The 22808-nt window shown below is 44.4% G+C and overlaps 1 protein-coding gene across 2 annotated transcripts in view; it reads left to right on the top strand.

Annotated features, from left to right (window-relative positions):
• The window catches only part of HS3ST3A1 (heparan sulfate-glucosamine 3-sulfotransferase 3A1), a 103847-nt gene extending 100068 nt beyond the window's left edge, over positions 1–3779 (top strand). For both annotated transcript variants that reach the window (XM_002718879.6, XM_089317724.1), the window contains exon 2: positions 329–3779. In XM_002718879.6, coding sequence (XP_002718925.1) covers positions 329–947 — 619 coding nt within the window. In that variant the 3' untranslated portion in view covers positions 948–3779. The remainder of the gene's footprint in view (positions 1–328) is intronic.
• The last annotated feature ends 19029 nt before the right edge of the window (positions 3780–22808 follow it).

Genomic DNA, 22808 nt, shown 5'->3' with positions numbered 1-22808 from the left:
AATTGATAATAATAATAATAATATGATAATAATAATAATGACAATAAAGCATTTTTAAAAGAACAAGCATGTTACTTGCTCCCGTCCAGGCCTATATCTAAGCTGTTGAGGTCCGTTAGCTCATGTAATCATCACTCCTGTGAGATCGGTGATGTTATCAACACCCGAGGGGCCTGAGGACTATGCGACTCCTCCAGGGTCAGACAGCTGGGGCTGTGACTCGCTCAGTCCGGCTCCGCAGTGGCGCCGCTCTCCAGGGAAATAAGGGGAAGTCGCTCATTCTGCAGGCGCTAACGTCCCTTTTTTCTCCTCCTCGTGCTTTGCCCAGGGACCTGATGCCGAGGACCCTGGACGGACAGATCACCATGGAGAAGACGCCCAGCTACTTCGTGACGCGCGAGGCGCCCGCGCGCATCTCGGCCATGTCCAAGGACACCAAGCTCATCGTGGTGGTGCGCGACCCGGTGACCCGGGCCATCTCGGACTACACGCAGACGCTGTCCAAGCGGCCCGACATCCCCAGCTTCGAGAGCCTGACGTTCAAGAACAGGAGCGCGGGCCTCATCGACACGTCGTGGAGCGCCATCCAGATCGGCATCTACGCCAAGCACCTGGAGCACTGGCTGCGCCACTTCCCGCTGCGCCAGCTGCTCTTCGTGAGCGGCGAGCGGCTCATCCGCGACCCGGCCGGCGAGCTGGGCCGCGTGCAGGACTTCCTGGGCCTCAAGCGCATCATCACGGACAAGCACTTCTACTTCAACAAGACCAAGGGCTTCCCCTGCCTCAAGAAGCCCGAGGGCAGCCCCAAGCCGCACTGCCTGGGCAAGACCAAGGGCCGGCCGCACCCGGACATCGACAGCGAGGCGCTGCGCCGGCTGCGTGACTTCTACCGGCCCTTCAACCGCAAGTTCTACCAGATGACCGGCCACGACTTCGGCTGGGATTGAGGCTGTAATTTAAACAGAAATGCTAAAAAAAAATCAAAATATAATATATTTTTTTATCAGTTGGTAGATTAAGGCAATTTAATATTTGCGCTGAAAATACTTGTGTCCTTATTATTTTTTTTTTTAAATGAATGTTAAAGAGTTTGTTCCCACACCCCTGCCCCATCTGAATCTGGAACCAACACCCAACGTTTGGAGAGAGACGAGAAAACCCTCACGGATCTAAATCCTCCGATGTCCAGTTTTTTACTTTGTGTTCATACACTCAGTCGTAACTTATAAGCATCAGTGGCATTAAACGTTTTAAGCAAAGCCTTAGGGTAAACATCTCTCTTTTTGTTTTTTGTTTTTTGGGTTTTTTTTTTAGAATATGAGCCCCTGAGACAAAAGCTATCTGTCTGAGGTTTTTCTCGCCTCTGGCTGTGCCGCTTTTTCTGACATCCTTCCCCAGGGAGTAATACCTGTTGCCCGTCAGCTCACAGCTTTTCTCATGCTTTTAGTTATGGTGTTTGAGCCTTTTTACTACTGTGGAGGATGAAGAGCACAGGGAGTCCACAGATAAACCCAATTCACAGAGAAGGAAAACTGAGTGTCAGGAAAGTTAAACGACTTATCTTAAGGCTGGAAGGCAGATCCTGGATAAAACCCCTTCTTCCACTTTAGCCCTGTCTCACGGCACTTGTTCCAGGGAGAAAGGAAAAATAAATCTGCAGCTTTAGAACAGGTGACCAGTCTCTAGATGATCCAGGAGGAGGCAGAGAGGGTTCTCTTGGGTTTTAACCTTTCGGCACCTTCTGGCACCCAGTCTCATTTGCAAGTGTGGTCCCTGAAACTGCGAACATCTGGACCCAGCCGCTTTTATGAGCCACTCTTGACTTCTGGCTGATTCAAGTTCCTTGAGGTGTGGAAATCTTGACCGATGGAAACTTCATTACATTTGAGAGAGGATTTTTTTTTTTTTAAGATTTATTTATTTATTTGGAAGAGTTACACAGTGAGCGAAGGAGAGAGAGAGAGAGAGGTCTTCCATCTGCTGGTTCACTCCCCAGTTGGCTGCAACAGTCAGAGCTGCACTGATCTGAACCCAGGAGCCAGGAGCTTTCTCCGGGTCTCCCATTAGAGTGCAGGGGCCCAAGGACTTGGGCCATCTTCCACTGATTTCCCAGGCCACAGCAGAGAGCTGGATTTGAAGTGGAGCAGCCGGGACTCAAACCAGCGTCCATACAAGATGCTGACACTGCAGGCAGCAGCTTTACCCACTAACCACAGCGCTGGCCCCTGAGAGATTCTTGTATGAAAGACAGCCAGACAGCCAAACTGGGAATGAGACAAGGTATTGGAGGACCAAAACTGACCCATCTGCTGATTTTGACTCTTTTTTTGTTACAAAAGAAACTCCCACTTCCACTTAAAAAGCACAAGTATGAAAATAATTTTTCTTTTCTAAGAAAGGAAGTCGACTTTTCTTGGCAATATCTCACTTCTAAACTCAGAGTTAGTACTAAAAAAAATCAATTAATTGGTTTACAATGCTTATATTTTTCATGGATGGAGGACTGTCACTTTGTCACTTTATTTTTTCCTCATTTCCTATTTTTCCCAATTATAGCAGTGTTCATTAATATTTGGAAAATGTTCTGAGAAACACATATGTGGTTAAAATGGTGGCTTTTTCCCCTTCTATTTCTTCCTGCTCATCCCCCATTTAAATCGCTCAAATAAATCAATAGTTTATTAAGAGTATTCCTTTCCTCTCTGAGTGGGTATTAACAAGATTAGCATTAATGGGAATTAAATTGGTTTAGAGAGGAGCACATATGCACGAAATATATAAAACATTTATAATTAGTCTGTCAGCAACATTTTATTACAGGTTTAAACCCAAGAGGAAAATGTCTCTTATTTTATAGAAGCTTCTTTATCTACCAAAATTTAAAGAAACAGACACTCTAGTATTCTAAAATAATATTCCATTTCTTCTCCAATGTTGTCAATCAGAAAAAAGGAAGTTGTCTTAAAATGTACAGTACGATTGTGCACTTTTTAGATTTATTTTAATTTATTTGAAAGAGTTAGAGAGGTAGAGACAGAGAGAGAGGTCTTCCATCCACTGGTTCACTCCCCAAATGGCCGCAAAGGCTGGAGCTGAGCTGATCTGAAGCCAGGAGCCAGGAGCTTCTTCCAGGTTCCCCATGCAGGTGCAGAGGCCAAGGACTTGGGCCATCCTCCACTGCTTTCCCAGGTGCATTAGCAGGGAGCTGGATCAGAATTGGAACAGGCGGAACTCGAACCAGTGCCCATATGAGATGGCAGCGCTGCAGACCGGGGCTTTAACCTGCTGTGTCACAGTGCTGACCCCGGTATGATTGTGCCTTTACCATAGGTGTAGCAGGTGGTGTAAATATTTCTTAAGAAGCTGAACAATTCAAATAAAGGAAAAAGTCTTTTTTAAGTTTCTAGAAATTTATCATCCTTGCAGGTGTTTGAATGTATTTGTTTATATCCTGTTTACAAAGGAGTTACATAAAACCCCAAATCCAGGTCATCTTTTTCCAATTGATCTCCTTTGCTTCTGTGCCCTCAATTTTCCAATGCTACAGCCTGTTTTTGTTCCACTTGAATCATCACTCGCAGCAACAAGATACTCATTCTAAACTCTCCCCATCGTTTAACTCATTTTGTGTGGACTTCTGATTTTGTTTTTGTATTTGCTTGTCATTATGCAAAAGTGGCCTTTGCACAAAACAACAGTTGCATCTCACAATTACATTCAGCAACTTTGTGTGTGTGTGTGTGTAAGAAATAATAAAAACAAGAAAATTGTGAGCACAGCATCTCTTCTTATGCATAGATATTTTTGTTCATATTATGTGAAAAAAAATGAATTGCTATAGAGCACTTCAGGAAAACCTTCAGACTTCTAAGATTTTGTAAGAGTGATTGAAGTTATAAGTTATAGATTCCAGCAAAATGCCTAGAGGTCTAAGGGCAGTATTCTCTCAGTTTGTGCCAGAACAGGAATATTCCATTTCTGTCCCTAAGTGGTACTAACTCCCGCTGTGCCTGGACTAGGTCTCCTATTTCTTTTGTCCATTTCTCCACACCAAACAATGGGCTCTGATCTTGGACCATCTCAGCATCCTTCCTTTAAACTGTCTTCCCAGGACCATGCCTGCTGCCCCCTTCCCTTCTTGTCTTCCCAGGAAAACATCCAGAGCCATCCTCAGCCTCTTGCTGAGCTCTTTGCATTTGAGGTCACATCTGCAGTGTATAAAAACCCCAAGTGACTTGGTCACTTGTAAGGCAAATTAATTTTATTGTGAAACCTAGACATTAACAAGCTTCTAGAGAATGGATACTCATTAGTCTGTAAGGATTACAGCCACTCTCATTGTCTTGTTCAAAGCTAATAAACCTCAATGGTAATTTGGATCAACCCCCAACTCAGCAGTTGCATCCCTTCTTTAAACAGAGTTCAAAATATCTATCTATAAATATCTATATGTATATATATGTGTGTGTATATATAATCTATATGTGTATCTATAAATTTTTTCTTTATGTATTTGAAAGGCAGAGTTATAGAGAAAGAGTGAGAGCTTCCTTCAGTTGATTCACTCCCCAAACGGCCACAATGACGGCCAGAGCTGAGCCAGACCAAAGAGAGGAACCTGAAACTCCATCTTGGTCTCCCACATGGGTGGCAGGGGCCCAAGAACTTAGTTCATCTTCTGGTGCTTTTCCAGGTGCATTAGCAGGGAGCTGGATCGGAAGTAGAACAGCTGGGACTCAAACTGGTGCCCACGTGGGATGTTGGCATCACAGGCAGAGGCTTAACCTGCTGTGCTACTACGCCAGCTCCAGATGTGTCTATAAAGTCTTAACTCTTGATTTTGCTGTTGAAAACAGAATGCATTTTCCCTACCTGCCCTCAATGCATTCTGTGGGCAGAGACCTGTTGACTCTCCTGCTACCCATGAAGACAGCTCAACCTGAACACATGACTGAACAAATGTGTCTAGGAAATAATGGTTCCTATGGAGCAACTCACCCATTTGGATGCATCATCCTGAAATAAGCCAATAGACAGTTTGTGTTCTCATTAGTTCCACTTTACAGATAAGGAAAGTAAGGCATAAGATGGCAGTTCTCAACACAAGGTGATTTTGCATCCCACACCAATCTTTGCAGACGTTTTTGGTTGTCTTAGGGTTAAGGAATGTAGGGTGCTACTGGCATCTCATGGGTAGATGCCAAGGTCACAAACACCCTACTATGTGCAGGGGACACCCCCCCCCATCACAAGGCATTATCCAAGGAAAATATTAGTCCTGTCTAGGTTCTTGGCTTAAGCAGATCAGTCACAGCAAGAGTGCTTCTGAATGAGATCTAGAAGCAAGGTTCTAACTGCTGTCTGACTTGCGATTCTTTTTTCACCACTCTAGCTCTTCTCCTGAAAGCCTTGCTTCCCCTCTTTAACAAGCTCCATTCTAGTCAGCAGCTCCGCGTTTAATACTGTGCTCTACAAGACTCCTAAAGGGAAGTAAGACTGGGTTTTTACGGCGGGGATACAGAAGCAGCTTGGAACAAATGGAAAATTGCATTTCTGTGCAGCGGCATCAGTCAACTTCAGGTGGGAAAATAACCGTCCAATAAAACATTTCTAAAGGCTCTTTAAAGTTCAAGTCTTGCAGTTTCAATTTGCCTCCACACCATGCCATGACGATATTTCTTGCAACCTGACAAGACCAAAGTGCCGAGAGAGAGAAGTAAATGTCTCCATTTCTGTTAAACAACGGAATTCAGATGAATGTGCTGTTACAAACACCTTTGAGTGGCTGAGTAATAGCAAAGAAAAGTGTATTCCTATCACCATCTATCCCAGAAACCCTGGGACTGTGTGTGTAATGTCCATAGAATGAAGAAAGGGAAGCTTATGGTTCTTAACCATAGGAGAAGTATCACCAAGATTCAGTCCATCAGAAGCCTTTGTGTAGACATACACGACCCTAATATTCTTGTATTGCATTGTATAATTCTTGCTTTAAAAAATCTCAACTCTCAGGCAGGCATTCAGGCCTAGCGATTACAACGTGGGTCGAATGCCTGGGTTCAACACCCAAAATCCCAAAATCCAGTTTCTGACTCCAGCTTCTTGCTAACACAGATACCCTGGGAGGCAATGGTGATGGCACAAATAATTTGGTTCATGTCACCCATCTGGGACACCTGAGTTGAGTTCCTGGCTCCTGACTTCAGTCCCAGCCCAGCCAAGCAATTGTGAGCATTTAGAGTGGATGGGAGTTTTTCTCTCTCTCCCTCCCTCCCTTTTAAGTTAAAAAAAAAAAAAAATAACAGCCCAAACCTCCAGCCATGCTAAGGAAGCATCCGTGTTATTATAGATTTTGTGGCCCTTGACAAATCTTCATCAACGTGCAGACTTGCACTGAAGGTCTCAGTTATGGAAGTGGAACATGGAAGGGGAAACCACTAACCTGTTTGCTACATAGTAGAATGTTAGAGTGGCAGGACTTCCCTTAAAAACTTGGGGCAATGATGAGTTTGGGAAAATTAGAAGACAGCGCAGTGGTATACACAAAGTAATAAACTGATGGATTTTAGCTATGCCAGGAGGAAATAAAACAGAAAGTAGAAATTGCTTCCAAGACACTGATCCTTTGCGGGGTATTAGGAAATATTAAAATGTCTCAGGCTGTCACCTGAATTCTTTGGTTCAGTTTGCAACTTCAGTTGTGTCCTTTTAACAGCTGAATGGTCAACAGATTTCTCTCCTCTAGTTTCACTGCCAAAATAAAAGGCAACAACAAAAGGGAAACACACATTTTTTTATGAGTCTTTTTCACCCCCGCAATGTCCAGGTATCGATATTTCAAGTGCATTTGAAAGACTGGCTATAATTAGATAGAATATCCTCCATTCACCCTGTCTGGATGGCACATGATAAGACAGGATTTGTAACTTGCTCCAACTTTGATTATGCCTAAGCGGATTTGGGGCATTGTCAGGTCTGCATTTTGGCAAACCAGAGCCTCTGTGCTCCAGGTCTCTCCCTAAGTCATCTTATAGTAAAGCAAGAGTATTTGTCTTTCCTGGGCTCTTGCCTTCATAGCAATGGGAGTAACGTGTCCTTTCCCCTCCCTCCTCCAACCCCCACGCTTCCCCCACTTTCTGATGCCTCATCCCACCACACACAGCCTACAAGCTGCAATCCCAGTCTTCCCTCTCTTCAAATGCACCCAAATCCACGGTGTCCACTTCCTCCTTCAGACTCCTAGGAAGGACATCACAGTCCACCAAGGGCAACAGCTCTTTTTTTTTTTATTTTTGACAGGCAGAGTGGACAGTGAGAGAGACAGAGAGAAAGGTCTTCCTTTTTGCCATTGTTTCACCCTCCAACGGCCGCCACCGCCGGTGCACTGCTGCCGGCGCACCGCACTGATCCGAAGGCAGGAGCCAGGTGCTTCTCCTGGTCTCCCATGGGGTGCAGGGCCCAAGCACTTGGGCCATCCTCCACTGTACTCCCGGGCCACAGCAGAGAGCTGGCCTGGAAGAGGGGCAACCGGGACAGAATCCGGCGCCCTGACCGACACTAGAACCCGGTGTGCCGGTGCCGCAAGGTGGAGGATTAGCCTAGTGAGCCGCGGCGCCGGCCAGGGCAACAGCTCTTAGCTTCAGCTCTAGGAGAAGGAGTCTGAAACCTGATGTACAAACACAGAGGGATAAAGGTTGAATAGGTTTTGCTTTACCCAAGGTATTGATATTGGGGGGGAAAAGGCTGCAAGGAAGATGGAAGAAACAGAATATAAAAGTATGGGGATACTTTTTGTTGTTGCTACTCTTTATAAGTTTTGGAACCAGAGAGAAAAGGCACAATGTGCGCACACACGGAGTGGGGGAGACAGAGAGGGAGGGAGAGAAAGAATAGATATAGAGAACTTCCATCCATCACTCAACTCCTCAAATGCTAAGGTCAAAGCCAGGAGCCTGGAACTTGATCCAGGTTTCCCACATGAGTGGTAAGGATTCAATTACTTGAGCCATCACCTACTGCCTCCCTGGGTCTGTATCGGTGGGAAGCTGGAGTGAGAAACCAGGGCCAGGCATCAGACCCAAGCACTGCAATGTGGAATGGTATCTGAACTGCCAGACTAACTACCTGCCCCAAAGCACATTTCTGTTGGAGAGGGAGGTGTTGTTGGAAGGGCTCTTACCTGGCATCCATGTCCCATCCATCACCCCTGACCTGAGGAACCAGGAGCAGCAGCTTGGTAACCCACTTCTGTAAGAAAGGGTGTCTTTCTCTGGCCTGGGCAACAGTGTTTTTCTTCCACCTGTTTTCCCAGAAAGCCTTATCTGAGCTCAGATTTCTTGATTTCCAGGCTGCAACAGCTGGTCATCCAGAGAACAGGAGGAAGCAAGGAGACTTTAGAGTAGTTTCCCTCTAATTTTTCAGAGTGAACAAGAATTCTTGATTAGGTATCATCAACTGCTACCTTATAGTCAAACCTAATTCTTATTTAAGACGACTTGATCTTGCTCTGAAATCTGGGATCAATTATTCTTTGTTATAAAAAGTCCAAGTAAATAGTCCAGGATAGTAAAGCTTACTTTACACTTCAATGATTCAAAACATGTTTATAGGGGCCGACACTGTGGTGCAGTGAGTAAAGCCGCTGTCTCCAACATCAGCATCCCTTATGGGCGCCAGTTCAAGTCCCAGCTGCTCCACTTCTGATCCAGCTCTCTGCTGATGAACCTGAGGAAAGCAGCAGAAGACGGTTCAAGTGCTTGGGTCCCTGCACCCATGTGGGAGACCCGGAAGAAGCTGGCTCATGCCTTCAGCCTGGCCCAGCACTGGCCATTGTGGCCATTTGGGGAGTGAACTAGTGGACAGAAGATCTTTCTCTCGCTCTTTCTTTCTCTCTCAAATAAATAGATAAATCTTTAATAACAACAAAAGACACAGTTACATCCTATCCTTGATTTAAATGACTTGAATTTGTTTTTTTTTAACATTAAAAAAGGCATACAGGGTCTGTTATAGCTCTTTCCCACTTCCAATAAATCCCATACCACCCCTCAAAAGTTTGTTTCAGCATCTTGCTTTCCAACCTTCATGTGTCCATTTCATTTCTCTTCTGAGTGAACTTTTACCCTTCAGTATTTTCCTGTATTAAAATACCCATGTTGGGGTCTGCACTGTGGCACAGTGGGTTAACGCCCTGGCCTGAAGCGCCGGCATCCCATATGGGCGCTGGTTCTAGTCCCAGCTGCTCCTCTTCTGATCCAGCTCTCTGCTATGGCCTGAGATAGCAGTAGAAGATGACCCAAGTCCTTGGGCCCCTGCACCCACTTGGGAGACCTGGAAGAAGCTCCTGGCTCCAGATCAGCACAGCTCTGGCTGTTGCGGCCATCTGAAGAGTGAACCAGCGGATGGAAGATCTTTCTCTCTGTCTTTACCTCTCTCTGTAATTCTCTTTCAAATAAATAAAATAAATCTTTTTTTTAAAAAAAAAAAAACCATGTTAAAAGTTATCTTAAATTTCTCCTGTTTTTTTTCAATAGTACCCCTAATTGTTTTTTTCCACTTTTTTTGTAACCATGTGAACCCAAAATTCTTCCTTAGTTTTTAAAATGTTTGGCCTTTTTCCTATCCTCTTTGGTTTTCTGTATCTTCTCTTAGAGTGCATCTTTCCATTTTAGGAAAAGATCTCTTTAGAGAAGAATCTCCTCTTCACTAGCCCTCAAGCATATATGTCTGAAACATTCTGGTGGAAGTAGCTCTCGTATCCTTTCTGCCCCACTACCATGCAAAAATATCAAACAGCATTGATTTCAGCTGCAAAGTGGTTCCGTACTGGATGTAGCCAGCTTGTCTTCCATCTTGCCATAAATAATAAGCTCTTTTTCAGACTCCTTGGCCCCTGCTATTTGATGAGGCCATTAATAAAAAGTGCTGTATCAACGGGATGATAAATTCCACTACCCCGAGCCATATATAATGAACACACAGAAAAAATTGGAAGCAGATCTGTTTTGACCAGCCTCCTCCCATTGCAAATCTCCTGCACAGTAACGATGTCCACCGTCTGTTTCCCTCATCATTCCTTCAGGGTCTGCTCCTAGGGTTCCCACTAATCTGGGCTCTGCTTGTTGTCTCCATTTATTCTTGGGATGTTTTCATTATGTCATCGGCTCTTGTTCTACCTTCTCCAACCTGATCTCCATCATTCTTCACTGTTGCATCCCTTACATATGCTCTTGTCACTAGGATGTTTTCTAAATATCTAAAACTCTGCTGGGTCAGCCTGTCCCTGACACTGTGTCTTTGACGTAAGCAGCCTTCCTTCCTTTTCTCCACTTACTGATTGAGTCTGGGGATCCAGCCCTCCTGGTGAATAATGAGAACCCGTATTTATTACTTACGTGGCCCTTCATGCATGAACATACCTTGAAAGAGGAAATCAGGGCTGATCTAACCCATAATTTCCTTGTTTCCACCCTTTTTTTCCATGGTACTCTGCAGATTCACCTGCTGTTCATGTGACCTAATGATGAAACTATGTTTTGTGGATAGCTTTGGGAATAGTTTCGATTTGGCCATGAATGGCAAAATCTTGCACAAACCACTCAATACCGCTGCACCCTAATTTTCTCATTTATTAAGAAAATGAAGAAGATCCATTGTGTCGTCAGACTCATTCCAATGGTGACATATCTGGAAATATTTCACAAGTGGGCTTGTCACTTATAATTATTTCCTTCTGTCCTTTAAAGTGATTATCATGAAATCAACTGCTTCACATGTTTCCAATAGGCAACTAAAAATTGTGACCAAAGTGTGCTTCCTTACTTTTTTAAAGACTTATTTTTTAAAGACTTATTTATTTCTCTGCAGCATGGCAGAGAGGAAGAAGTGGGAGAGAAAGAGAGAGACACAGAGATCTTTCATCATTGGTCTACTTCTCAAGTGTCCACAACAGCTGTGGCTGGGCCAGGCCAAAGCCAGGAGCCAGTAAATCCACCTAAGGCTCCCATCTGGGTGGCAGAGGACCAAGCATGGGGGCCCTCTTCTGCTGCTTTCCCAGGTGCATTCACAGGGCCCTGGATTAGAACCAGAGCAGCTGGGACTCAGATCAGCACTTCAGTTCAGAATGCCTGTGTCGCAAAGTGCAGCTTGACTCACTGTGCCACAATGCCAGCCCCCAAAAGGTTTGTGGTTTTTTTTTTTTATAACAACCAGTGCTAGCTGCCCACCCTACCCACTTCGGGATCCCCATTGGCCAATGTTGGAAGAGTCGTGTGCCCTTCAAGTGTTTGCTTCTCCCTGCTCTCTCTGAAGTCCTGACATGATTCTTCTTACTGAACTCTAATGCCACATCTTTTCAGGCAATTAAAACAGTTTTGCTTTAAAAAAATGTTCCTAAAAACAGTTTCTAAATTGGGCTATCTCAATGCACTCATTTGTGGCCCTTTAATTTACAGGCTACCCCTTGAACAGTAAAGTATAGCTACAGAGAAAACTCATTCATTCTTGTGTTAACCATTATGTGTATCATCACTTTGATCTGGTCAAAGCCAACAGAGTTATTCCTTTGATGTTTGCTATTTTCTGTGCATTTTTATGTCCTGGTTTTTCCCACCTCCTGTACTATTCATTATTTTTGCCTAAGAAGGAAGTAAGAACCTTAATTTTTGAATCACTTCTACTGAGAATGCACCATTTATGGCATTTGGAAATGAGGACAATATGCCTTGCCTCTTTTTTTTTTTAAGATCTGTATTTATTCATTTGAGAGGTAGAGTTACAGACAGTGAGAGGGAAAGACATAGAGATGTCTTCCATCCATTAATTCACTCCCCAGATGGCCACAATGGCCAGAGCTGTGCCAATCTGAAGTCAGGATCTGGGAGCTTCATTGAGTCTCCCATGTGGGTATAGGGGCCCAAGCACTGGGACCATCTTCTACTGCTTTCCTAGACCATAATGGAGAGCTGGATCAGAAAAGGAGCAGCCGATACTGGAGCACATATGGGATGCCGTCACTGCAGGTAGAGGTTTAACCTACTGTGCCACAGCGCTGGCCCCATGTCCTGCCTCTTGATCAAGCATACAGATGCCTTCTGAGTCTAGGGTTTTCCTGGGTCATATGTTGCTTAAATATTACCATTGAATGACCAGAAGAGGCAATATCTGTCCCTTTGTGTCTAATATTCTATGGTCCTTACAATTAAACCCAGTTAACACTAATTTGTAGAAATTTACTTAACTTAGGCTGTGTCTTTTGAATTCTTTTTAAAAAATGACTTTTTAAAAAATTTTGTTAAACTATTTATAAACTAGATCTTACCATCTTAATCCTTAAATATAGAATTCAGTGCATTCAACGCACTCTTAATGTTGTTTTAGACCTAATACCACTATCCAACTCCAGAATGTTTTCATCCTGCCAAACAGAAACTCTGTACTTATTCAATACTAACTCCCCACTCCCCCTCCCTCAGCCCTTGGAAACCACCATTCTCTTTTGTTTCTATGAATTTGACTACTGCAGGTATCTCATGGAAGAGGAATCATGTGATAATTGTCCTTCTGTCATTGGCTTATTTCTCGTAGCATAACATTTTTAAGATTTATTTTTATTTATTTGAAAGACAAAGTGACAGAGAGACAGAGAAAGAGATCTTCCATTTGCTGGTTCACTCCCCCAAATAGTCACAATAGCCAGAGCTGGGCCAGGCTGAAACCAGGAACCAGGAGCTTCTTCTGGGTCTCCCACACAGGTGCAGGGACCCAAGCGCTTGAGCTATCCTCTGCTGCTTCCCCCAGGTTCATTAGCAGGGAGCTGGATCAGAAGCTGAGCGGCCAGGACGGCAACCAGTGTGCTCTTATATATTGCCAGCATCACAAATGGTGGCTTAAGTCACTGTACCACAATGCTGGCCCCAGCATAGTTCTGTTAGAGCTCATCCACATTGTAGTATGTGCCAGAATTCCCTCCTTTTGTAAGGCTGAGTAATAATCTATTGTAAGTATACAGCAGGTATGTCAATGGAACTTCGCTATTGAGACTAGTTTTGCTGTGAATATGAAGTGTGCAGATATCTGCTCAAGTCTCTGCCCTCCCTTCTTCTGGATCTACACCTAGAACTTCCTGGGTTTTATGGTGGTTCTATGCTTAGCTTTCTGAGGAACCACCCAAGGGTCTCCCACAGTGGCCACGCCCTTTCACATTCTCACTAGCAACACCTGAGGGTCCCAATTCTTTGTATCCTCATGGGCAGTTGTTATTTTCTGCTTTCTTTTTGCAAAAGTCATCCCAATGTGAAGAAAAATGCATGAAAAACATTAGTTTTTTCTACTCCTATTCCTTAACTCAAAGTGCCCGTTTCTGCTTATCCCTTTCCTTCTTGCTGTAATTCTCCTGGGGGACTTTTTTTTAGGTACATGTATTTATTTCTCATATTTCTTGCCCCTTCCTTCCGTTCACCCCCCTCTCTGCCCCTCAGCTTGAGGTCACCTTCCATTTTCTCTCCAGAGCAAGAGCCAACTACTCCTCCACTCTTTTCTTTCTTCTCTGAGCTTTTTTTTTTTTTTTTTTTTCAGGCAGAGTGGACAGTGAGAGAGAGAGAGAGAGAGATAAAGGTCTTCCTTTTTGCTGTTGGTTCACCCTCCAATGGCCTCTGCGGCTGGCGCGCCGCGGCTGGCACACCGCGCTGATCTGAAGCCGGGAGCCAGGTGCTTCTCCTGGTCTCCCATGGGGTGCAGGGCCCAAGCACTTGGGCCATCCTCCACTGCACTCCCTGGCCACAGCAGAGAGCTGGCCTGGAAGAGGGGCAACCAGGACAGAATCCGGCGCCCCGACCGGGACTAGAACCCCGTGTGCCGGTGCCACAAGGTGGAGGATTAGCCTAGTGAGCCACGGTGCCGGCCTCTCTGAGCCACTTTCAAACTTTCCCTACCTCAGGAACCCTCCTGCTCATCTCCCCTGAAAGCCTAAATTGACATCATCTGGATGGATCCTGATTGTCTAATCCCATTCTGGGTTATTGAAGTTCTGTAGTCCATAGCTTTTCCCTTCTCACTCAATGGCCGAGGTGCTCTCACTCACTAGTTCCCACACACGTGCACCACCAATCTGCCTACAGCTCATCTCACCTTGATGTGAGGTGTTACAGATCATGGCTTTCCACACTAGGGACACATTCTGATGGTGTGGGATGCTCAAGTGACCCTCTGACCTACTCCAGACCTTGAAAGAATGCCAGAGGTCTCTGACCACCAGCCACAACCACACAAGTTCCAGAGTCACCATTCCTTTGTGACACATTTTTCACACAGTCATCAGTACAAACTCCCAGCTGGCTTCCAACCACACCACCATCCCAGTCACAGCCCCGTCTGTCTTCACTCAGTCACAATTTCTCTCTTACCCTGAAGGGACAAGCAGCATTTAACCTCAGCCTACTTAGATGTATAACGGTAGATAAAAAAGCAAATCCAGCCACTGGTTTTCACTTGAGAAAATGTGAGTGCCACTATGAACAAAAGAATATTCCTGAATCTGTGTTGCTGTAGAAGTTCCTACTACCAAAGACAAGTTCAAGACTGTTCCAGTGGTCAGAAACGGATCCTGACCATTGGTGGGGACAGAGTGCCTGACCCCTAAATAGGCATATGCACTCATTAAGGTCCTGCCTGCCTTCACATGTTGCTGAAATTTCGATAACTCAGTTCCCTTTTACCTGTGACCTCCAGTGGGTACCTGAAGCCTCCAGGAGTACCCAACCCTAGACATACACAATATATATCTATGATAAAGTTTATAAGTTAGGTTCAATAAAAGTTTAACTATAAGAGCTAATAATAAAATAGGAAGTTATAGCAATATATTTGTGATAAAAGTTATGTGGTGTCTTCCTCACTCTCCAAATATCATCCACTTTCACCTTTTCTATTAAAAGCAGCACTTTTATGCTTCTTTTACCTTTTCTCTTTTTTTCCACTTCTCTTGTGCTTTGGGGTCACTCTGCAGTACAATGAGGGTTGTTTGCACTCAGACACTGCCATATCCTGAAAACTGTGATAACAGAGATGGCATCCAAGTGACTGATGGGTAGGTGTCATTACAGCATGGATACACTGGACAAAGGGTTGCTTTACATCCTGGGCAATATGAAGCAGGCCGATGTGAGGTTTCTTCATGACTCTCAGAGCAGCACACAATTAACGTTAAAAATGAATTGCTTACTCATGAAATTTTCCATGTGCAATTTACTGTGGACCCCAGGTAGCTGAAATCAGAGAAAGAGAAACCGTGAGATAAAGAGGGACAACTGGAATGGAGCTCATCTTTGTTTTTCTGGGACAAGACTCCCAGTCGTGTAATTGCTCCAGGTAGCTGAGGGTTTCTGGCCATCTCCATGACTGTATCTGGGTCTTAGCCTTTCCATCTTCTTCCTCTTGTTACTCCAGCGTCAGCAGTTACGACCAAACCCATATCTTGGACCACAGCCTGGAGAGCTACTGCCTGACTTCTGTTGCTTGACTTTTATCTCTTGACAGCCAAGAGATAAGATCAGTCCTCTTCTTGTTCAACCTACCCAAGGGCCTGACCTCTCCTTGCAGCCCTCTCTGACTGTTTGATCCCCTTGGTGACTCTCTTGCTAGCCCATTCAAAGGGAGGCCAAATTTTATATATATATATATATATATATATATATATATATATTTAAGGGAAAGGGTTTATTGGGGAACACCCTACAGACCGGAGTGAAGGGGCGGCGAAGGAAAAAAGGGAGAAGGAGACTGTAAAAGAGAGAGACAGAGGAGGGAGAAGAGAGATGAGAGGAGGCGAGAAGCCGAAAGAGTGCAGGAGAGAAGGAACAAGAGCCAAGAGACCAGAGGAGGAGGCTGGAGAGAGGAACCGAGAGAGAGAGAGAGAGAGAGAGAGAGAGAGAGCAGGAGAGAAGGGGCAAGATAGAGCACGTGTTCAGGAACAGGCCCTTTTAAAACTTTGCCTGAGGTCAGGCAGGGAAGCAGGAGCAACCAATCCCATTAGGATGGGGGTGGAGCCTGGCTCAGGTAGCTGGGCCATGCGGCCAACTGCACCAGTTTCCTAACATTCCCCCTTTTGTTTTTTATAAAGCAGGGTTTGTATGGGGTTACATTAGTCCCAAAAGTCCAAGAGGGGTAGAGGGACGATGATCTGTCTTTAGAGCTACTTCCTGCTGACATGGGGCGATGATGTACTCTTCGCTGGCATGGGGCGATGTCTCAAGCCGCTGTTTCCTGGGTGGGGAGCCGAGTACATCCCTGTAGCAGCATTTGGTTGACTGCCTGGTTGCTGAAGGCCTTCCTTTGTTCCATTATCACCTGCTGTAAACATTTAGACACTGTAGTATAAAAGACAGGGTGAGAATAGTAACCAATGATCCTAAGAGTAGCATTAACCAGGTAATAAGAGGATTTTATAGAGAGGAAATGGAGGGGGTCTCTGGACCCTTGTGGGGACAGTTTGATGGATGTGGCTTAAAGCTGATTCCAGCCAAGACTGGGAGAAAGGCCACTAACTTTTGCAGGTAGTGGGGTTTGTCTGTAGAGAAATTCTGAACAATCATACAACATTAAGTGAGGAAGAGGACCATCAGTACACACAGGTTGGGAGTAGACCCATTGGTGGTAGAGTAGAGGCTATGGTTACAAAGGAATGAGGCTCAAGTGGGCTAGATACAGAGGAAAGAGTTGTTATTAGAGAACCTAAGAAAGGTGCTATCTGAGCTACAATTAAGTTTTCTGATTGAGAGGCAAATAGAACCTGACAGAAGGGGCTTGATGATAATCTGGTGGGCTTTAAAGCCTTGTAAATTATGAGGCCCAGACTTATCTATCTCTTCATAGGGCACATCCTAAGGGAGGTGAGAACCTCCTTGGGGAAGGCACCCTGTTGACTTCCATTACCTAGCTGGCCTGGGAGGAGAGCTGGCCAGGTAAAGGCAGGTGGAATCTCTAACAGGAAATTTACAGCTCTGCCTGCAGTGTTGCTGACCCTGGTTGGCTGTCCCCTCAGCTGCGGTGGTCACTTTGAAAGCTGGGCCGAGTGAAGGGCTTTTCAGCTTAGAGCCAATAAGATCTGTGGCTCTGACCTGGGCGTCCTTCGACTCCAGGGCAGGTCCATTTCCAGTGATCCAACTCTTGGCAGAGCTGCCAGGGCTCTTCACAAGCTGACTTTTGCTGGAGCCCAGGCTTGCCACATTGAAAGCCTCTGCAGTGGACTGGCCTGTTGGGTCTCCTTGAGGGCAGATCACTGTACAGAGCAGCCATTAATAGGCCTGCCACCCATTGCTTCTAATGGGAGGCCAAATTATAAAGAAGTAGTTCCAATGGCTGTGGCCCATTTTCCCCATGAACTTTTTAATATAGATCTGTTATCTAATTGGAAGATATTCCTTACAGGAACGTGGAGGGTAGCTGTGGTGTCTTTGGTTCCTCTCAATTGAACTGAGAGCCCCTGCCTGGTCATTGTTTCTCTGAAGGTACCTCCTGGAGAAATCTGCAGTCTCCGTGGACGCAGAGAGCAGGAGTTCCTTCTGTGCTCCAACTTTGGCCTTGCAGGGCCTCCAAGACCCACTAGGAAGTGAATAAGCCCTAAACCTCAGACCCTTCACCCCCACAAGTCTCTCCCAGGAGCCTTTACTCAATGTTGTAGTTGTAGTTCTGCAGTCTTTTCTTAAAGAAACCGCTTGGGTTGTCTTAGCTGCAGGCCCCATGAAACCCACATACACTTCTGTTTGCATAATTCTTGGGGAAGAAAAATATTTGCCACATCAGCAGGGTGATTTCTTCCCTTTCGACCCCTTCTTGATTAGCACCTCCCAAGCCCCCATTCTGTTTTCCAATTCCTCCTTCTCATTCTTAACCATTGCACCTGGCTGATCACTGTGGCTTGACCCCTTTAACAAAGGAGGAGTATAAATCTGTGTCAGAAATGAAAGGTGAACTACTGCAAACAGAGACCATTCTCTCTTCTCTGTTGGAAAGGAATAGTAACTTTGCCAATTCATTGCAATTGGCAGTGTCAGCTAAAACTGATCAGGACTGGCCTACAGGTGATGAGGGAAGCTAGATATATGAATGTAGCATCCGAGTCATCTATCACTCTTCTAAGAGCCTGTATTCGATCATAAATCATTACTACTGTGAATTAGTGCAGATTGTTAATTAAGAGTATAGACTTGCAATTTCATTCAATTTGAATTCTAGATTTTTTCATTACTAGCCATGTGACTGGGAACGATATGTAATCTCCACATGCCTCAGTTTTCTGATCCTTAAAGATAGGATGATAGCGACATTCTCAACATAGTGCTGTTATGAGGGTTCAGTTATTATGTGCAGTGCACCCATCAATGCCTGGCACATAGCAAATTATTTTTATATTGGCTAATATTATTTATATTTATTCATTTCCTTGGTTCTAGGCAATAGCTATTCTAAGCAGGAGTATGATTTTTTTAAAAGATTGATTTAGTGGGGCTGGCACTGTGGCATAGAAGGTTAGGCCTCTGTCTGAAGTGCTGGCATCCCATATGGGTGCTGGTTCAAGTCCTGGCTGTTCCACTTCTCATTCAGCTCCCTGCTAATGCTCCTAGGAAAGCAGAGGACTATGGCCCAAGTGCTTGGGTACCTGCAACAACGGGGGAGACCCGGAAGAAGCTCCTAGCTTCAGCCTGGCCCAGCCCTGGCCATTGCGGCCACTTGAGGAGTGAACCAGAGGATGGAAGACTTCTCTCTCACCTTGTCTTTCTTTATCTCTGCCTTTCAAATAAATTTTAGATAAATCTCTTAAAAATTATTTATTTATTTGAAAGGCAGAATGCCTGAGAGAGAAGGAGAAAGAGAGAGAGAGAGAGAATCTTCCATACACTGATTCACTTCTAAAATGGCTGTAGAAACCAGGGCTGGGCCAGGTCTGAAGCCAGGAGCTAGAAGCTCCACCCATGTCTCCTATGTGGGTGGCAGGGGCCCAGGTCCATGAGACATAGTCTACTGCTGTCCCTGGCATATTAGCTGGGAGCTGGGTCAGAAGTGGAGCAGCCAGAGCTTGAATCAGCACTCTGCCATGGGATGCCCGTGTCACAAACGGCAGCTTGACCAACTGCACTACAATTCCAGTCCCAGAAGCATGTCTGTGCACGTAGACATTCCTGGGTGCCCCTGTACTTTGAGCCTTCTTTGCAAAGAGCTTTCACAGTTTGGGATCATTACATTGCATTTTAAGAATATTTTACCTTAAAAGTAGAAGTCTGTTCTAGTACTCCTTGTACGTTTCCAAATCTTAAAGTCTTCTAATAAATAGCTCATAGCAACTGGAAGGAGAGAATAGTAATTTTTTAATCTATTATGCTTTTTTAAAAAGTGGTTTTTTATTTATTTGAGAGGCAGAATTACAGACAGTGAGGGGGGGAGACAGAGAGAGAGAGAGATTTTCCATCTGCAGGTTCACTCCCTAGATGTACACAATGTCCAGAGCTGAGCTGATCAGAAGCCAGGAGCCAAGAGCTTCTTCCAGGGCTCCCATGTGGGTGCAGGGCCCCAAACTCTTGAGCCGTCTTCCACCACTTTCCATTTTTCTAGATTCATTAGCAGGGAGATGGATTCAAAGTGGAGCAGCCGTCGGGACATGAACCAGTGTCTATATGGGATGCCGGTGCCACAGGTGGAGGCTTAACCTGCTATGCCACAGTGCCGGCCCTTAGAACAGTAATAAAACCCATTGCCTTGGTCCACTGGGCATGCTATCACAGAATGCTGCAAAGTGAGTGGCTTATAAACCACAGAAAGTTGTTTCCCGCAGGTCTGGAGACTGGGAATCCACAATCCGGAATCTAGTAGCTGCGGCAATGGTGAAGGACACTTCCTGGTTCATGGGTGCCACAGAAGGGTCAAGAGAGCACTCTGAAGTCTCTCTTTGCTTGGTTTTCCTTAAAGGTTTATGTATCTGTGGGTGAGAGGAGAGATTTTTCATTCCACTGACTCATTCCCCAAATTACCGCTAACAGCCGGGAGTTGGGCCGGAATGAAGTCAGGAGTCTTGAACCCCACCTGGGTCTCCCCTGTGGATGGAAGGGCTCCAGTACTTGGGCCATCCTCCGCTGCTGTCCCAGGTGCATTAGCAGGGAGCTGTAGTGGAAGCAGAGCAGCCAGAATGGGAACCAGGGCTCTTATATGATGCTGGCATCGCAAAGAGCAGGCAGAGGCTTAGCTCACTGGGTCACAGTGCAGGCCTTGAGGTATAGATAGGTAGACAGAGAGATAGGTAGGTAGGTAGATAGATAGATAGAGCTGCTAATTTCATTCATGAAGGCGCTTCCCTCATGATCTATTCACCCTACAAAGGCCCTGCTTCCAGTTATAATCACTTTCTGGAGTAGCTGGGAAAAACATTTTGGCAACCCATCATCGGGGTCTGGTTGTCATCATTACATAGTTCTCCCCTCTCCCTTATGCTGAAACAACTCATGGGCAGGAGGAAGACTACCAAGGCTTCCCAACCAGAAGTTATGGCACACAAAGCAAACCGAGTCACCCAGTGGTCTCCCCATTGCAGGGCTGCGAGGATCTGTGAGTAGCAGCCCCAGGATCCAGGTTTTTTTTCACAACCGATCCTATGGTGTGATTTTACATAAATCCTTTGGGGGGTTCTCACAGTCTGTTAGCTCATCAGGGAGTAGATGAGCTGATTCCTGAAGTTGTTGCTAGCCCTCAACAAGTTCAAATGCAAGGCACATCAAATTGATTGCTCATCTCAAATGTAAAACCCTGTAGGGGTTGCACCAGCCTTTTGTAGGCAAGGGCTAAGTTTTTTGCTTTAGCTCATAGAGGATATTTGCAGTTTGATCACTAAACACACCTAATAGTGCTTATGTTCTGTGACACCCCACCCCCCAGGAATACCTATAAAACAACACAGCAGAGTATTATCTTTCATTAAAATATTACTATTGTGGGCACAGGGACCTGATGGATTTAGGGTCTATGCCACATCCCACCTCAGCAATCTTCTGATGTAGAATCAATTTCATTCACATTTTGTGATTTTGTTAGAAGAGGAAGAAGGATGGTAATATGGTGGTTAGCAAAATATTGATTTTTTTTTTACTGATAAGTTTTAGGAGGAAAAGCCTAATGAGAAATGACTCATGTACTAGCAAGGGTGTTGTTCAGCATCAACAACTATAAAAGTTAGGTTAATCAGTTGGGGATGTTCTGTGTCTCAGGATGGATCGAGGTCATGGAATTAATTCTCGCCTACAATTGTGAAATCTGAACATGATGAAAGGGGTCCTTGGCAGAAATGCCTTGAGATGAAGATATTTACCAGGGAATAGGATTTACATGCTTTGAAATAAAACTTTACAAGCTCCAGGATTTACAGACTAGAACTATTAACGTTTTATACATTAATCAAATGGGTTAAACAGTGTTAGCTTCTCTCCCTTTTCTTAAATCAAAGACCGATTTTTCAAAGGTCATTCTTAGGATTTTTGTGAATGTATTAAGATTCATAATAAACAAATTAAGAGTTTCCCTTGATAGCTTGGTTCAGTTGATCTAGGTGTACATTTTTTTTGTTTATTTTCTTCCCACTACAGTGGAAAGGGAACTCAAAGAAGACCATTTGTGGTGTGGCTGTTAGTTTGATACCATTTTTTCCATATTTATTGAAGTATAAATTATATTTACATATGTGCTATACTAAGAAGTTACTGTATTTGAATGTCAAATTTTTCAGTCCTATTTGGTGATCAATAATTTTTTTAAAAAAACAGAAATCTTTCAAAATTCCTCTAAAATAACTTTTTAATGTCTGATTCATCAAAAAGATACCTTTTATGTATTTCAAATCTTTTATTTATTTATTTATTTTTTGACAGGCAGAGTGGACAGTGAGAGAGAGAGAGACAGAGAGAAAAGTCTTCCTTTGCCATTGGTTCACCCTCCAATGGCCGCCGCGGACGGCGCACCTCGCTGATCTGAAGCCAGGAGCCAGGTGCTTCTCCTGGTCTCCCATGGGGTGCAGGGCCCAAGCACTTGGGCCATCCTCCAATGCACTTCCTGGCCACAGCAGAGAGCTGGCCTGGAAGAGGGGCAACCGGGACAGAATCCGGGGCCCCGACCAGGACTAGAACCCGGTGTGCCGGCGCTGCAAGGCGGAGGATTAGCCTAGTGAGCCGCGGTGCCGGCTTTGTACTTCAAATCTTTAACATATTCTCAGCATCCCAAATTTTCCTTAGTTAAAATAGTCATCATTTTCATTCTCAGAGGAAAGTACTATCTTCTCTTTTAGCTTCGTAGTTCTTGATTATTTCTTATAAAACATGCCCAATCATCTTTCATTCACAATGTTTCTTTGAGCATTTTCTCAACTCTGTGGGTTTTTTTCACTCTAATCATTCAAGGTAGAGAAGGTTTAATGTTGTAAATTTAAATTTAAAACTATCAGAAAAATATAGACAATAATATTACATTAAAAATTTAAGCTTAAAATTGGAAGATCTCATGGAAAATGTGTTTATTAAGTTGTGTCACTATGCCGTCTTCTGTCACTTTTCTATGCAATGTAAAATATGTATGTTTTCTAACACATAATATTTTGTGTTGGACATTTCCCCTTTGGCATTATTTCTGTTAAAAAGTAAAGTTTGTGCTTTATGTTGTATTTAATAAAAGGCTCACATATCCTACAGTATAGGGCGATATGCGTCATTCTTTAATGCTCACTTATAGAATATAATGCTTAAGCATCTCAAAATTCCAGATGAAAAGAATATCATTTC

Source organism: Oryctolagus cuniculus, chromosome 17 (genome assembly GCF_051225735.1).
Source record: "Oryctolagus cuniculus isolate XC-2025 breed Fujian yellow rabbit chromosome 17, ASM5122573v1, whole genome shotgun sequence".
Lineage (NCBI taxonomy): Eukaryota > Metazoa > Chordata > Mammalia > Lagomorpha > Leporidae > Oryctolagus > Oryctolagus cuniculus.
The sequence above is the reverse complement of the archived record's forward strand: the minus strand, read 5'-3'. Positions and strand labels throughout refer to the sequence as shown.